This window comes from Pipra filicauda, unplaced genomic scaffold (genome assembly GCF_003945595.2).
Source record: "Pipra filicauda isolate LSUMZ 115617 unplaced genomic scaffold, ASM394559v2 scaffold47_size6085603_pilon, whole genome shotgun sequence".
In the NCBI taxonomy this organism is placed as follows: Eukaryota; Metazoa; Chordata; class Aves; order Passeriformes; family Pipridae; genus Pipra; species Pipra filicauda.
Window position 1 is genome coordinate 1,811,211 of NW_024104620.1, and position 16,635 is coordinate 1,827,845.

Below are 16,635 nucleotides of genomic sequence, written 5' to 3' on the forward strand. Positions count from 1 at the left end.
CCCTTACCTTCACATGTAATTCCATCACCCTTGTATCCAGAGGGACAAGGGCCACATTTAAATCCTCCATCTTCAGCTGGCTCGCACCGCACATCAGGAAAGCACAGTATATCAGCACACATCACTTTGTGATGCATCCCAGCGCTGGTTTTGGGCGGTTCCATGTAATCCATTGCTTTGCTGAACAACTTTCTGGCTGCTGTGGTCTGTATTGGAAGCCTTGCTATGGAAGAAGACCCTGCTGGGTCACTCTGAGAAGCTGTATCAAGAGAAGAACCAAGGAAGTGGGAAGGGGAGGGGAGATGTTTTGCCAAAGGTGATGCTCTCGGCTGCTCTGTTGGGAAATCTCGGGATGCTTTAGTCCTCAAGACTGCAACTCTACCAGGCCATTTCCTGGGAGAATAGCCATACTTGGAGCGAGTTTGCTGAACGGCAGGTGGCCTTGCAAAGAAGGAACTTGCGCTTGTGTTGCGATGAGAAGGAACAGTCTGTGTTGTAGCTGGTTTGTGTTGTTTGAAATGGAGAGGAGTTTGGAGTGTCACACTGACAGCTGGGGCTCTGGGGTCTGGCTCCTCGTGCAGAAGTGGGGAGTGTGTATCACTTCTTTTTTCAAGAAAAGATTGTTTTTTGGGTGCTGTGAACTCCACATCAGGTTTTTTTGCTGGCAGTGTCTGAGCTTGGGAAGTTTTCCTTTTCACTGCAAGGGATGGAGTGTCAATGACTGTGGGGTTTCTTTCCAAAAAGTATGTAATATCTTGTCTTGGAATTTGGGTTTGGGAAAGAAGGGAGAATACATTTCTTGATGTCTTTAATACATCTTCCTGGTGAGAACCTCTTGCATCTTCAATATTTCTTCCAGGAAAATCCACGTGGCTTTGGGAAGATCTTGAAACTAGGACAGAAGGAAGATCTATATTAGCTAAATTTGGTGGTCTGGAGTTTAAAGGAACCACAGTGAACACTTAGCTTAGGAACAAAAAACAGAACATCAATTCTAGAAGTAAAGGAGTTAATTATCATGATGCCAGGGCACATTTATGCTGACTGACATAGGAATGACATGGGTTTATCTGATATGGGTGACACCGGTGCTGCTGCAGAGGGAACTGCAATGCTGAATCTTACAGGGTGGTAGATCATGAACTTGAAGTCAAGGAGACAAGACATTGCAGTTTGTGACAGACAGATATGGGAGATGGAGAAGCAGACAATGCTAAGATGGTCCTTGGCAAGACTGTGTCCTAGAGAGACTCTAGTCCAGTGTATGTAACGCTTCTGTAGTCCTTATGGCAAAGGGAAGCTTTAGGAAAGCATTTAAAGGAGACAAATGGCAAAGCTTTGTTGATGCTGTGTACAGCTCCCTGCAGACGTGAGGGGCAGCGTGTAAGGGAGTTGCTGGTTTGTTACTGTCACCCACTTGTTCCAGAGCCAGCCACCTTTTCAGCTGTGTAAGGAGGGATGATAGATGGGCAGAGGGGAGTCTGTGAAGGGCCTGGAAAGTGGAGACGAGTAGTTTGAATCAATACTTTCAGGAAGATTAATGGCCATCTGCTGACACTAATGAATGGAAGAAGCTATTTTTAACAGGTTCTGGCATACTCATTCCATAGGATATGGAATATATTGGATCCTGGACAGAAAACCTCACTTGGTTCTAGGGTTAACCCCATGCAGGATGTACCTCTTTCTTTTAAATATGAATATTAATCACTTTCTAAAAACTCCCATTGACGTGGAACTTAGCCATAGTTAATGAGGAAAGAGATTCAGATGCTTGGCAAGAGTCAAATGAAAGTTAGAGTATGGACTAAGCAAATCCTGGCAGCCAAAGTTGTGTTTATTTGGCTGATAAACAGTGTCATTTTGCTGGCAGCTGACGAGTCTCCATTGCCCTGAAGAATAATGTTTTGGAGTCTTACAATGGTACTGGATGGAGCTATGGCCATCAGTAGGTAAATATATGGTATTTAGTAGAGCAGTAGGCAAAGAGAAGGATTTCACTGTCCAAAGTAAGCCTGATAAAAGATAAGGTACGCAGAATGGATGAAAAGAGATGATGAAGCAGGGAGGATGTCAGCAAAAGGAGCATGAAAGGATAGGAGAAGCCAAAGGATTTTAAAAAATGAATGGAAGATGAAAGAAATATCTCCATAGAAAATTATCGGTAATAGATGATCATTACTGCCCCTGGAAAATTTGACTCAGGGACCAGAAATCAACAGGAATGACAGTGAAGGGCTGAATGACCTCTCTGATAAATTTCCAAAATGAGCCCTGATTATAGCTTTGAGCTCCTTCCACTGTGTCATAATTAAGTGGGTCTTCCTCCTAATTAAATTTGAGTAACTAGTAAGGAGATCAAACTGACTACCTGAGAAAAGGAAATCTTTTATTTCTTTAGCAGGTGATATAGGTGATATACCCATCCCACAAATGAGATTCATCTTTCCCTGTAAGGCAAGGGAGAGCACACTGTTGGAGTGATTCTGTGTTTTACATCTCAAATGACACTATCAATGAGGAGTAATGATACATTTTGGTTGGTTGTTCATTATAACATACACTGACCAAGGTCCTTCATCCACTTTGTAGAGGCCACTGAATCTCATAAGATGTTGGCACCATTCAAATGTGGCAACTAGAGTGTCTTCTCAGCGTTCATTATTTCAGATATTTATACTGTGTAATTTAGTTCGGATTGGAATATGATAGATTTTATTCTGTAATACCTGAAAATTTCTTTCTGCACTCTTCCAGATAACTAAATAAGCTAAAACAAAGAAAGTAAACCAAAAGATTGCACAATCAGTTGTCTGTAGTCAGCAGCTTTCTCAAATCCTGTGTTACTTCAATTTACTTTCCCTGATGTTGATCAATATCTTCAAATGTATAATCCATTATCAATGCAGAGTGTGTGAATCTGTTTTCCCCTGTGATGCCAAAATATTGGACTGGATGAAAATAACAGAAAAAATGACAAGGCAAAGTGCTCAAGGTTATATGACTAAACAAAAACACATTTTCACTACCTGTCAGTATTTCTGCCTACAGTAACAGCGAAATGTGCAGCAGTGGAATAACTGAGTTTATTTTTCACAGAGGTAGATGAGACCAAGAACCTACTGCTTTGCCCCTGCTGTGCATGGCAGGACCTCTACTCATTTTCATGGAGCTACACCACTGTGAGCACAGAGTAATGCTGGGATGGTTCAGGGCCCGGGACAGATTCCTCTGTCATCTCCTAGCTGGGGAAAATTAGAACAAGAGTGACAGAGGGCAGATTTCTGAGACACAGGTTTAACATCCCTCTTTCAACTCGACACTGGGACACTTCCCATCCACGTGACCCTCCAGGCTTTGGTTTGCCCTGGTTTGCCCAGTGTTTCAGACATTTTGTGTTGCTCACACCAAGCTCATAAATCAGAACTGTCACAACCGTGGTCTCTAGTTCATGCTTGCCAATGCCATCATGGTGTTGCTAAGGCACAGCAAATTTTGACTTCTTCTCTCCCTTGAATTGCATTTGATAGGGAACTACTAAAGAACATGAAGAGGATCATGTTCATTGCAAAGGGAATGAAATGACTACTTAACCTGCTGAAAACAGTCATTCACAAACACGGAAGGCACTTGACATCTCTCAAACACATGGTGAGATATCAACATTCTGAAATACACAGAATAAATCCAATATATTTTTTCTCTTCTGAGTTTCTTTTTTTTTTTTTTTTTTGCTTGATTGGGGTTTTTTATTTGCATTTACAACCTTTCAGAAAAAGGTCAGATCCAGACCTGAAGCAGGAGAAATCGCATTCCCTTCTGACCCCAGCTATTTCTGTTCCCAGAGGAACAGCACACATTTCATGCTCTGCCTAGGACAGGGTGCACCAGTTTGGTTGCCACATTCCTTCTGCTGTTCAACGGAGTCTTTGTTGGCCTTAGACTTATGCACCTTCACACCTTTCTTCACAAGCCACTTGCCTTGGACACAGCCCCATCCTGACCCAAACTAGCAACTGACACCTCAAACACTTGCTTTAAACTTCCTGCAGACATCAGTATTTATTGCCTTTTCATTGCCACGCTTCTCTTCACAGCTTAGAGTCAGAAACTTGCCTTTTGGTTCTTAAAAGCAAGTGTAACTTTTTTTTTATGCAATGACATGGCTGAGACTCTATAAACATTGCAATGTAATCTCAAGTGCTTGTGTCTCTTTTAATCTAATAAAATGCCTCAAATCAGTACCCTCCAGGTAGAGACTGGTTTCTTCTCCTTAGCAAGCTCCTCTGACTGTGGCCACTTCTGTCTGTCACTTCAGAGGATTATGGGCACCTTTAATTCTGATCAAGCTACAACTGCTTCAGAATTCTGTGGATAGTTTAAGAATTCATTATTAACACAATTCTATAAATTTACAATTTGTGTAGTTTTAGAGCTATTAACATTTAGTAGTACCTACTGTCCAGCACATTTCTCATTCAGAAGTGTGTCGAAAGAGAAAGGCTCTTTTGACATATTACACAGTGTGGGTCATCATTTAAAATTTGAAACATCTACCAGCGCATAAATCTTATTTAAAATGTCAAGAGAGAATAGAAAATTGCACTGGTCTAAGAAGTCTGGCTACCAGAGTATTAAAGACCTTCTCATTTCTTTCTGTATGTTTCCATGTTAATGTGTTTTTCTGCGTTTAGTTGGTGACAAAGGGGAAATGGAGCAGCTGTCAATAGGAGCTTCAGGGAAATTATGTTTTTACCTCAATTCCTAATCTGCTCTTTAATATCATTATGATCTGGGTTTGCTTTCTTCTCTGGTCAGAGCATATTTAATTCCTAAATCTTCTGTTTAGCTAACAAAACATACCCTAATATCTTCCCTCCCCCAAACATGTAGCAATACAGTTTTGATCCTTCCTTCCTCTTAAGCATCCAGAAGCTTAGGTGCTGATTGGGCTTCCCAGTCACCATATCTTCTCTTACAATCACAAGCAGCAACTCTCAGACTAAATTCCTCAGTACCTCTGTAAGTGAGGTACAGTTTTGACTTCCCAATTTTTACAAAGGGTATACTTCTAGGATTACATCTGCAGAAACAAAAGCATTCCAAAGACTCCTTGTGACTGGGATATTAGTATAAATTTAGAAAGGAGCTTAAGTTTAGACCTAATGATCCTTTACCTATTTTTTTATGTAAAAAACTGAAAAGTGAAATTTTCAATTTTTTGTGTGTGTGAACACACAACACACTGGAAGTAGGCACAGGAAAAATTAAGCCCCACTTTGAAAGATGTGGAAATAGAGAATATGAGCAATCACATTTATGTAAGAGACGCCCAAATCTGTGATTCAGAAAGCAGAAAACAATGTGGAGCTGCGTGAAAGCCATTGGCTGCTCACAGGCACACGGAAGGAGCCAGCTAGCCTATTTAGCTCATGCTGGGTTCAAAGAACCAGGCATCTGCCATGCCTCACGTCCAGACAGGTCAGCACTGACTCTGTATCCACGTATATTCAGTCTTTGTAAAATCTGTGCTCTCAAACCACCACTTCTGTGATGGGTAAATTTACTCACTTGATGCTTTAATGGCGAAATTAAAAGGTGAACATCTAGTTCATTGTCCCTGAGCTGTTTCAGCCTGATAGAAAATGAGATTGTGTTGCTGATGTTGCTATCTGGTGAGCAATTTTCTTCCCCTTAACCTACCAAAATCGTGAGCAATGGGGAATAGTCTATGGAGTCTGCATCACTCAGCCACTTCTGATTAAAGCTATTCCTCTGCTTCAGGCTCTTGTTTGTCAATGTGGCTGCAGCTGCATATGTACAATTCTGTTACACCATTCATAATTTGCAAGGCAAATTTGTTTTGTGTCTATGAAACACATTTTGCTGTAACACAACACTTTTGCGGAGGAGAAAACCTGGGATCTCCAGTCAGCTCACCCCCTAAACCTTGTTTAAGAGTATCTCTGTGTTCAGAATAAATGATTACCACAAATGGGATCTAGACTCTGCCATCAAGGAGATCCTTTTCCAGTTCTGGGATGCTGAAATCCTACATAAGAATAAAAGAAAATATTACCTCAGTATGAGATAGTGTGTTTGCTTATGTCCCATTAAAAGTCTTTTGTATTTTTTTGCATCACTGCACAGTTTGTTTGCCTCAAGGTTTTCTGAATATAATTGACATCTCAATTCATTAGCTGATGTACTTAAAGAAAATGGAGATTCTGAGGTGGTTAGTTGGGAAGCAAACAGTTCACAAACATAAAAATTACATAACTGACTACATGCTGGAGAACATTTTCGGTCTTATCTAAGGTATGTCAAGGAACACGTAAAGACAACCCCTTTCATACTGAACAGGTACAAAAATAGTGCCTTAGAAAGATTTTCTTAGGTATAGCTAATTTTTTATAGGGAATATAAGGAATTATGATTGGAGTTTAAGAAACAAAAACCTTTTGTGAAGGTTAAGAGACAGAGAACATTAATTGAAGATTGGTTGTGAAGATTAAGTGAAAGAAAAGACTAGGAGGAGAAAAGAGGGAGCACTTACACTACCTGAATTTATATTCACTTCAGCTAGGTGAATGATTGGCTACTTTTTAAGGATCCTTAGTAGATAATAGTAGTATCAGGCTGTGAGCTGAAGTCCTAGAATGACACTCAAGTCTGAAACTAATAGAGCAGTTTTAAATATGAAATTCATCCTAACCCATGACATTTTCACCTATTATATGTGGTTCTGCTTTCCAAGGAGGTATCCATCAGCTTTTGGTAAGTAAGATTCTTGGGCATCATATACAAGGAAAGTGAAGGAACAGTGCAAGAAGGTGATGAACACAATGACAGCTGCACAAAAAAATGGGTCTTTGAGGAAAAGAATGTGTTTTGTGCACTTTGTTTGCAGACTGTGTTTGTTGGTTTTTTTTCTTTACTTCTTTTGTGATCTTTTCTGTAAGTTTTCAATAGAAATTTTAGCATCAGGGTCACCAGAGACAGTGTTTTCAGAAATACTGAAAGAATTAGTGATTGCAAAGATATGAGCGTACTCCCCAAAGAGGGATCTTTTTTCCTTCTCTATCAACAATTTCCTTTATCAGTACCTTTTTTTGGATTGCATATGGAGATTTATAAACCTGCTATGCTTTTACAAACAATGTTTTCTCAAACACCTCTCCTACCTTCCAGTTTATTTCCAGATTTAATTGAAAAGTTCTCTCCTGGGGGTTGGAAAAACTCAAAAGGTCTGAACTGCTCTCACCCCTTGCACAGGAGCCGTGCTCCCATCACTCCTTTGTTGTTAGGTCTCCTTCAGTGCTCTTTACATTCCTCGGGTCTAATCCCTTCTCTGCTGTTGTTTTCAGAAGTGCTCTTCCTGTGCTTTTCTCTGAACATCCAGCCAATAAAACAGGAAGTGAAGCAGAAGCATGGCTGTGTTTCAAAACACCATGGATCACCCGCTTAATCCCCTCATAACTGTTTTATCATCCTTTCTTTCATTATCCCTTGTCCATCTTGCAGGTCTGAACTTTTACCTCTCCTCTTTGTGTTCTACCTTCTCCAATTATTTGAGCCTGAAACTGTATTATTTCAGAAGCTACAAAGATGGTATTAAGATAGAGTTCATAAAAGTAAATTATATTTTCTATTCAGGAATTGACAGTATATTTTACTTGTCAGCACTGAGATAGATGGAAAAATTAATAGAAACTGTGTTCTTATCTGATGATTCCTCATGGGCCTCCAGACTCTCTCATGGTTAGAACAGGTTGATAGATATATACAAAGTAGACTAAATCAAGGCAGATTGTCTCTGAAGCATCCCTGTCTAATTCTCTGAAATATCTATGTAGAATCCTTTAGAACAGTAATAATAGATTATAAAGAAAGTTCATAACATTTCTTCAAAAGAAGAGCCATAATATTTCTTCAAAGAAAAAAATAGCTTAAATTTGAATATTTTACTGAAATTCTCCTTTTATTCAATTCAAGAAATAAATGGTCTAAAACTATAATTATGTTGTTTTGGGCTGTAAACACATAAAAATGAATTATTTTACATTTGAAAGCCAAGAAACAAACCAAACTATGCCTTACTGGGAATCAGTAATGAATCTATTTTAATATCATATAAGCACATAAAAATACTCTCAGTGAAATCATGCTTCAGTGGAATTCTCCACAACTTCAACTGATTAGGTTAACAACTATCTATAGTTTCTTCCTAATTTAGAAAACAAAAAGCAAGGAATTTCAATAATAAGTTTTCAGATGGCATGTCACAGTAGTTCTTACCTAGTTCTCTGAGAAAATAAAGCTTGGACCAGACAACCTTTTGAGGTCCCTCCCAACATTGCTACTCTATGAAATTCTAAATTTAATATATTATCAGCGTGAGAGATCATTTCCTCCCGCATCCCAGAGGATCAGTTGTCTTGTCTTAGCTTTAGGCTGTCGCTGTATTCCTTCAGAAATAAACTAGCTCTGTTTGTGTGACGTGTAATATTGGGGGCAAAAGTCACGTGATTTGGCTGTGAACGTTACCTGATTCTGCAAGAAAGCCCCGTGAAGTGGGTGCCACTACATCTCTAGGTACCTGTTCATAAACAACAGCAAGATATTAAGGAACTAGCCCTAAATTTGCCCTTAGCAGGGATAAGTCTATGTATTTCACACCTATTTTTACCCCCCTACGCTGGACTGTGCTTTACATTGCTTACGAATCCTTTTTCTTCAGCTCCTGCTTTGCTTTATCTGTTAGTAGCAAAGCTCTTGTGTTGCTTTAATGGGGCCAGGATATTGGTCCAGTATGAGTTACTTACAGTCTTAAAGTGCTTCTAAGTGCCTTTAACAAAACAGCAGTCTTGTCAAATTTGTGCTAACAGGGTTGTCTCTCTTTAAAAGCTGTGTGCTGTTATAGCTGGATGATTAAATGAGCCTGGAAATTCTAAGAGAGGATAATCTGCTCTCTGCTCTGTCAATGTAAAAAACTACTGGGCCTGTATCCTACGCAGATTATTTGTTGAAGACTGAGTTGTTATTATCACTTAAAAGTCATGATGGCACAGTGATTGCTTAAGCAAAAGGTGGCACATTCTTGGTAGGAGAGAAATGTAATCTGTACTTGATGTTCTGATTGAATGTAAATATTATTCATGGCATGTAGCTGAGACCTCTTCCCTAGTGGTTTTATGGCTTGGGCTTCATTGGTCTTCTATTGCTGAGCTACATCGTTTCCTAAATACATCATCTGTATTGGAAGCACTTAACGAGTTCTGGATTGACAGAGTGTATGGATCAGTGATGCTGGAAACCGTTTATCTTTTAAATTATCTAAACATATTCTTCCCACTGTGCCTATTTTGGTTGTTATGTTTGGGTCATAGCATATACGTTACAGGCCTCTGTTGATATTTTTCTGAAAATGCTTAATATTTTATTAGGTATCCCTCAGGAGGGGAAAGCCATCAGAAAGACTCTCCGATCTCCTTTCTGTCTTGACAAGTACAGGAGTGGATTTTCAGTGGCAATTACAGACTCAAAGGGTAGGAAAGGGTCAGAGCTTATGTCCAAAATGTCAGGCTGATCCTGGCCTCATGAGAAGATTACTGGTATACCATTTGCAAAACTGTGTCTTTCATGACACCAAATTTATATGGAATGTCTTCGTGTGGCATTTCTAACTCCACTTCAGTTGCCATTTCATAACACACCCCTTGAAGGACACATAATTACATCATAACTGGTCAAAAAAAAAGAAAAAAAAATGCACATTTTGTCATGATATACACCAACTAGAAACACAGTTTATGAAAGGGATTGGACACTTTCAGCATGCATTCCAAAGATGAGCTGTGGGCAGAGTTTCCATGCCCTGAGTCAGAGCTAAGAGCTGGAAGCCATTGAGATGCAATACTTCCTGGGTTTGGAGCCTGCAAGGAGACCTGAGAGCTATTACCACACAGAGGCAAATCACAGTATCATTTACTATTTATTTGGTATTTCTGTTATGCCTTCTTTGCAAGAAGCTCAGGTAACCTCACAGCTAATGGCTGCAGCATCAAAATATCCCCACCTTCAAGCAAGCCTTGCAACTCATTGCATAAACCATGTCAAGATGGTTTAGTAACTCATTGCAAACCGCCCTCTGACTGCTGAACAGTGTGTGCATTTTATCAGAGTCCATATTTAAAAGTTCTTTGTGGGATGTGCCTACCTTAACAGGTTTTAAGTGGTGTCTCCCAGGAACACTGCTCAGCTTAGTCCATTAGGATAATGGAGTCTCTTATGATTTACACTGGTATAAGTGAGACTGGAATCTGGGCCTTGATCTTTTTAATGCAAATTCATCAATTCTGTTAGATAAGAGATGAAAGGAGTCCATTATGTTCTTCAGTCATGTCTTGAAGCAAAATCATTTGATTGGTTCCAGGCAGAAAGAGGTCCCTACTCCTGCACTTAACTCCAGACATGAAACTTTGGTTTGGTGACAAAAGCTGTTACTGGAGTTATTTATTTTTCATAGAGAGTGATCGGTGGTGAGTGCTAATAATGACAGGGGTTATTTCGCAGTTAAAATTTAAGAATGTAAAATTTATGTTCCTCTGGTGTTTGACTGAGCACCAGGGGTTTAAACACACACATGTTCTTTTACTTCAAAACATTTTATTCTTCTTTTAAATCCACACCTTGATGTTGATCTGACAGTGGTGCAAATGAGAAGGTGACAGAGGTCTCTCTGATGTAAAATCAAAGTGAATCCAGGCAGATACTGGAATGTAAAGCATACAGCACATAAACATAACAAATAGCTGCCACATACAAAGTATAGCAAGTGCCAAATGTCTACAATACTGCAAATTAACTGCTATGACAGGAGATCTTGCAGTGGTGTTCAGAATGGTAAAGCAGAACTCGATTACAGAGATCATAAAATCATCCTCTCCCTTGATCATGAGCTGCCTAAACCAGGAGAGGCAGAAAGAGCTGGCTCTGAACAATCTTTTATCAGTGATGGATGTGGCACTGCTTTGTCAAGTAAAATTGCTGATTTACTAATAGGAAAAAAATAAATCCTGTGTGATGACATCAACCTCTCTAACCTGCTAAAGAAAGTGCAAACAGATGGGTATCTCTGTGACTGTGAGTGATGAAACTAGTCTAGAGAAATACTTGCAGCACGTGATGAGAACTGATATTGCAACATGTAGGAACATCACTAATCCCCCCCATTAGGATATATTCATTTTCTTTGTGCCAAGAGTACGACCAATGATACTGCATGGTTTGATTTAATAGATCTACCTCTTCCTGCAAAAACATAACAGATATTTTATACAAACGTGAAATGTGCCCAGGGAAGCCTGGACAGATTTAAATTCCTTAGACTTTCCTTTTTATTGCAATGCCAGCAGACTTAAGGGATTTTTGGTCCTCCTAGTAAATTTTTAGATAAATATAGGATACCTGCTTGATGGATTTTGAAGGGAGAGAAATAGTTTTTTGTCTCTGATAGGAGAATTTGTTTTAAAAAAATAATAATTTCTCTTTACATATGAAATTCTATACTGGTTTTTCCTTAAGACTATTCTGATGTTCTTCAAGAAAAATTGCAACCAAGTTTGGTCAATTTAAAGTGGTACCAACTACTGATATAAGCCAGGTAAAATATGTAAGAGAGAACAGAATGAGGCTCTGCATTGTTGGCAGAGGAGGTAAATACAGCTCAGGAACTTATTTGTGAAGTTACATAGTTTGCAGTAAGTCAAGTACTTCCAAAGATGAATACCCATCACATATCAATGCTGTGGAAATGGTACTTTTTTGATTATAAATAAAAATTGACGGACTTTTTGGATGCAGCTCATCAAATACTGACTCAGGAAACAATTTTCTTCTGGCATATTTTTCTCCTCAGTAGCCTACAAAGGCAGTTGGGTAATTTTTGTGGTTTTAGTATGAAGAAATACTTATCCTTTAATCCTTAAATCACTGCAATTGAGTATAATTTCACATCAAAAGCAGCCAATAAAAGTACAAAATAGGGATTAGCAGGAGTATTTTTAGATTAAAATTACTAGAGTTGGAAAGAAGTGGCACATAATCTCAGTACCTTCACAAGCACTGTAGCAAGCTGGAGAGGATTTATTCTGTTTCATTTGAAGACTGATACCATAAGTTACAAGGGAGAGAAGCTATTATTCTAAAAGGGAGGATTTAAAAATAATCATAATCCGCAACTGTACGTAAATTTAATTGAAAGCTAATTCTTGTTTTTGTCTGATATCTTTTAATCATCAGTGCTATACAGTGCTTCTGCTTCAACTAGCAAAGCACATGGGAAGGAAAGTTAAACTGATCATTTTGGCCATAAATTAGGACACTCATACAGCTGCAGCAATTGCTTTCATTTCTAAATATTAAACCAAATGACTACTCTCATTTAACCTTAAGGTACAAAATTCTCATTGTTTATATTGTGATATAATTCACAGGAGTGAGTATAAGCTTCTGATGGAACAAAAAGTAATTTCTCTTCATTCCCTTCCCAAGGTGCTCAAGCTGGTTGAATGGCCACATGTCACCATGAAGTTCTGACTCAGTTTGCCTATTCGAGAGAAAAATGTGAAACATCCCCCAGCCTCTGATATACAACTCACTTGTGAAAGAAGCATTGACTAGTTTCACATCCTGACACTTAGGATGTTTCTGAAATCTTGCCTGGAGTTGTATATGACCTGTATGAATCACAATAAATGGCAGCTACTGTCTGCATTTCCCTTTTTAGAACACAGACAAATTTATTGGTTAATGTTTATACAAGCATGATGTAAGTGTGCCTGATTTACTGTACCAATAACTACAGCTGCAAAATATCTGTTCTACTCAACAGCATTTGAAGACCTTTGGGGTGTACAATGTGTATCCCATTATCCCATTAACGACAAGGTGCAGCTTTGGGCAATAACAGAAAAGTTATTTATATGCACAATGATTTTCTTTTTCCTCAACCACTTTTACAGCTTCCCCAAGTTATAGAAGAGTCAATAGCTGACCTAGTGGTGCTGGCAGACTAAGTAATACTTTGTACATACTCACTGCTAGAGAAAGAAAAATGTTGAGTTTATTTTTGTGACCTTTAGATTCGGAGAACTGGCTAAAATCAATTTATAGTTCAAAGAGATTGGATGATACTTACATTAAGCAGTAAAATTGCTTCCACTTTGATAGAGTGTGCTAAAATACAACATCAAGGTAACACTCATTGATTTGGATACAGAAGGGGGAATGAGGTGGGTTGGTCAAGTGTAGGAGGTCAGGGAGCAACTTGACAGGTTTCAAGTCAGTCTGTCTTGAATGCTTAAAAAAAGGTTTAGAAGCAAACCAAGGAATCTGACCCAGCAACTACTGCTATTAACGAATAAACATGAGTTCTCCTGGCAGATGACTCTGTGCAGTAAAAAGAGAACAGCTATCCAGACTGTCCCTAGAGAACCATACATTGAATTATGAGAATATCATTGAGAGGGAGCAGGATCAGATGACTGATGAGTGGTTGCCATGCCATTGTCACTTTCTGCCTGAGGTCAAGACCCAGCTTTTCTTTTACCAAAGTAGAAGACCTCCTCTAATGATCAGCCCTCAGAGATTAATGGGACCAGCTGATTTTCAGAGCTCCCCAAGGAAGATTATTGCTCAGGCTATGAACAATACTATTGAAATGCTTTAATTATCTGTTGCCTTCAGTTGTTGGTGTAGTTGTTCTCACATAACACTTTGTTTATCATTGTCTTCACAGGTCACCTTGCAGAACAGATGCCTTGCAGCAAAAGAATTAGGAAAAAATGGAAAGAGTAGTGATACTGGCATGTGTCATGTTCTGATCTTACTGAGGAGGAAACGTGTTCTGAAGTCCTCTGCCAGCACTGTGGCAGAAATACAGATGTGGTGATTCATACCACTGAGCAAGTCCTGTTGTGAAGAATTCCCCCTAGTAGCAAATGAGGTGGTTAATCTATTGAATTTCAACTCATAGAGCCAGGTATTCCTGAAATAAGACCTGCCAGCTGCTCATCAGGTAAGCGTGAAAGAACACAGCCTTCAGATTGCAGAGTACAGTGTTGTTGTTATGCCATACTAGTTCATACTTCCTTACAGCCTTTGTATGCAAGACATTTTTAAAATTCTAAAAAATTGAAAGTACCTGGTCTGGGAACTTTGGTACAGACTCGACCATTCCCAAAAAACCCTGCTGGACATCGGCCGCAGACGTATCCAACGTAAGGGGGTTTCCTGTCAAAGCACAGCACTCCAGGAAAACATGGCCTGTTGGCACAGGTGGTAACGTGTGACAGTGGTGCTGCACGGCCCAAAAAGGAAAAAAAAAGTAGGTTCAGGCATGTTTAATAATTTCTCAAATGAAACACATATATAAAATTTAACAGTGAATGCCTGAGCCCAGCTAAAGCTTTTACAACTGTTTTTATTCTTTTAAAGTCTAATTAATGCAAAATGTTCCCAAACCTTGAGCCAAACATGAGAATGTCCTGTGGGCACAGTGTATTGGAACAGCTGTTTCTCATTAAAGCAAGATTTATTAGTCCTCTAATTACATGTTTTCAAGTTTATTACTCAAAGTTGTTTGGCATTTATCATGTACAATATAGAAAGTGTAATTTTCAGCATAAGTGAAAGATTAACTGAGTGAGAATCTGCATTATTTGACATCTTTTTGGTCTTCTATAATTGGAAGGTAATTATCAAACTTTACAGCACCTACACCCTACTTTTAAAATTACACTGTCAAGTACATATGTTTCTGATCTAGAAATCATCCCTCATGCATCAAACCCTGTATTACAGGAAACTGCTTTAATTATCTTAGAACTATGTGCAAAATTTAACACTGGTAGTATATAATATTTTATCACTTATGATGTCACTGAACAGCAAGTGTATATGAACTGACTGTGAAGTATTTAACAGTGTCAAGACATAGAACAGATGATGAATACAATCTTAATGATGGTTACAGATCTTTTTTAATTGCCTCCGGTGAGGTCTCCATCATGATTCTCAGGTATTTTCTGCATTATTCTTGCACCTTGATATAGCACTATGATATAGGATATCTGCAAGAGGCAAGGTCTGGTTAGGTGTTGACTGGCCTGGTACAGATATTAAAAAAAGAAAAAAAGGTAAGAAAAAAATCTTTAATTTTACATATGCCTCTACACAACAGATATACCCAGTCTCAATTTTTTTGCTGCCTGCTTTCACTAGAAAATCAATTAAATCTGCAACACTCATTAGACCAGGGCCAACATAAACATTGTGCAGGTGCACACCCATATTTAGGGAGTGTTGTAGTGCTCCCCCTCTGGGAAAAGCTATTGCCACAGTCAAGTTCATACATCAAGTCTACCTTCACTTATGCTCAAAATTATTAATTCAGTAAGTGCTCACTACCGAAATATCAGCATCACTTGGCTATGGCAAGCTGGCATAAGCTGTCACTCTTATCATCTCGCTTCCCATTGACCAGTAAAATTTGGGGTGGTTTTGTTCTACCTTAGAAGTGATGTGATTTCTAGTTAACCCTGACCATTCTGATTGCTATTGCTGTAATGCCTCCCTTCCATGTAAAAATTGTTTAGCAGCTATCTTCAGTCTGGTGTAGTAGGAGGGTTTTTATTTTTAGCTCCAATTTTCCATGTTGTATTATAAACAGCTAGTTTGTATCTGCTGTTAAGATGGCAAAATGTATGATTTCTGAACGCAGAAACTGCTTTCATATCCTTGTTTACCTACCACGTCTATCACTTATGTCAAAATTCTTAATTATGGGAGAATCCTTCGCCTCTAAGGATTGCAGTGGCTGCTTAACCTCGGTCCTGTTCAATTCACCTTTGCCATTGCTTAAAGGTTTTGTAACATCAGCAGCAAGCACAGCTGTGAAAAGACATCGAGGAGACAAGGAAACAAGGTGTTAGGGCTTAGCTGTGATTGATGATAAAAAGCAACAGCAAATCAGGTAACCTGGCGTAAGTTTACTCTGGAAGCCAACCATCAAGCAAATAAAGGCAAATCAGGTGAGTCAGCTGCTGACACACAGCAAAGCTTCAACACAAATATAGGAAAAATTATTATGCCCAAGCTCACTGAACTTTGCTGATCTGGGGGACTTAATATGCACAGTGATCTTTTATTGAGCTCAGGGTACTTAGAAAGCTTCAGGTCAACCAGTATTTGACAACACTGTTGCTTGGATGAGGATGGTACAGTGCACACTGGGACCTGTGCTCTGACTGGTTCCTGCCTCTCCTTGAAAGCTTCTGTCTGAAATCATATTGTGTGTGTTTGTTGGTTTCAGTTAGCTCAGCTGCAAACTTTGTAAGTGTCAAAATACCTGTACAAAGTATATGTGGATGGAATGAGAAAAATGATTGAGAATGGATGGAATGAGAAAAACTCTCAAAAATGTTAATTTTTGCATAATCTTAAGGTAATTTCTTGAATAAATTAAGGATAAAGTCTACATGGATAGTGTTGCAAGTTGAATTGCCCCGGCTCTCTTGAATATTCTCTACTCTTAGTAAAGCCTGAAACTCTGACTCTTTACATCTATTAAAC

At 38.9% G+C, this 16,635-nt stretch overlaps 1 protein-coding gene across 1 annotated transcript in view; it reads right to left on the minus strand.

Annotated features, from left to right (window-relative positions):
- LOC114002759 (von Willebrand factor D and EGF domain-containing protein-like) overlaps positions 1–16,635 on the minus strand; it is a 182,790-nt gene that overhangs the window by 42,594 nt on the left and 123,561 nt on the right. Inside the window, exons 19-21 of the mRNA XM_039386360.1 lie at positions 15,814–15,954; positions 14,207–14,362; positions 8–892 (exon numbers count right to left, since the gene is read on the minus strand). Of these exons, the coding sequence (XP_039242294.1) occupies positions 8–892; positions 14,207–14,362; positions 15,814–15,954 (1,182 nt within the window). The remainder of the gene's footprint in view (positions 1–7; positions 893–14,206; positions 14,363–15,813; positions 15,955–16,635) is intronic.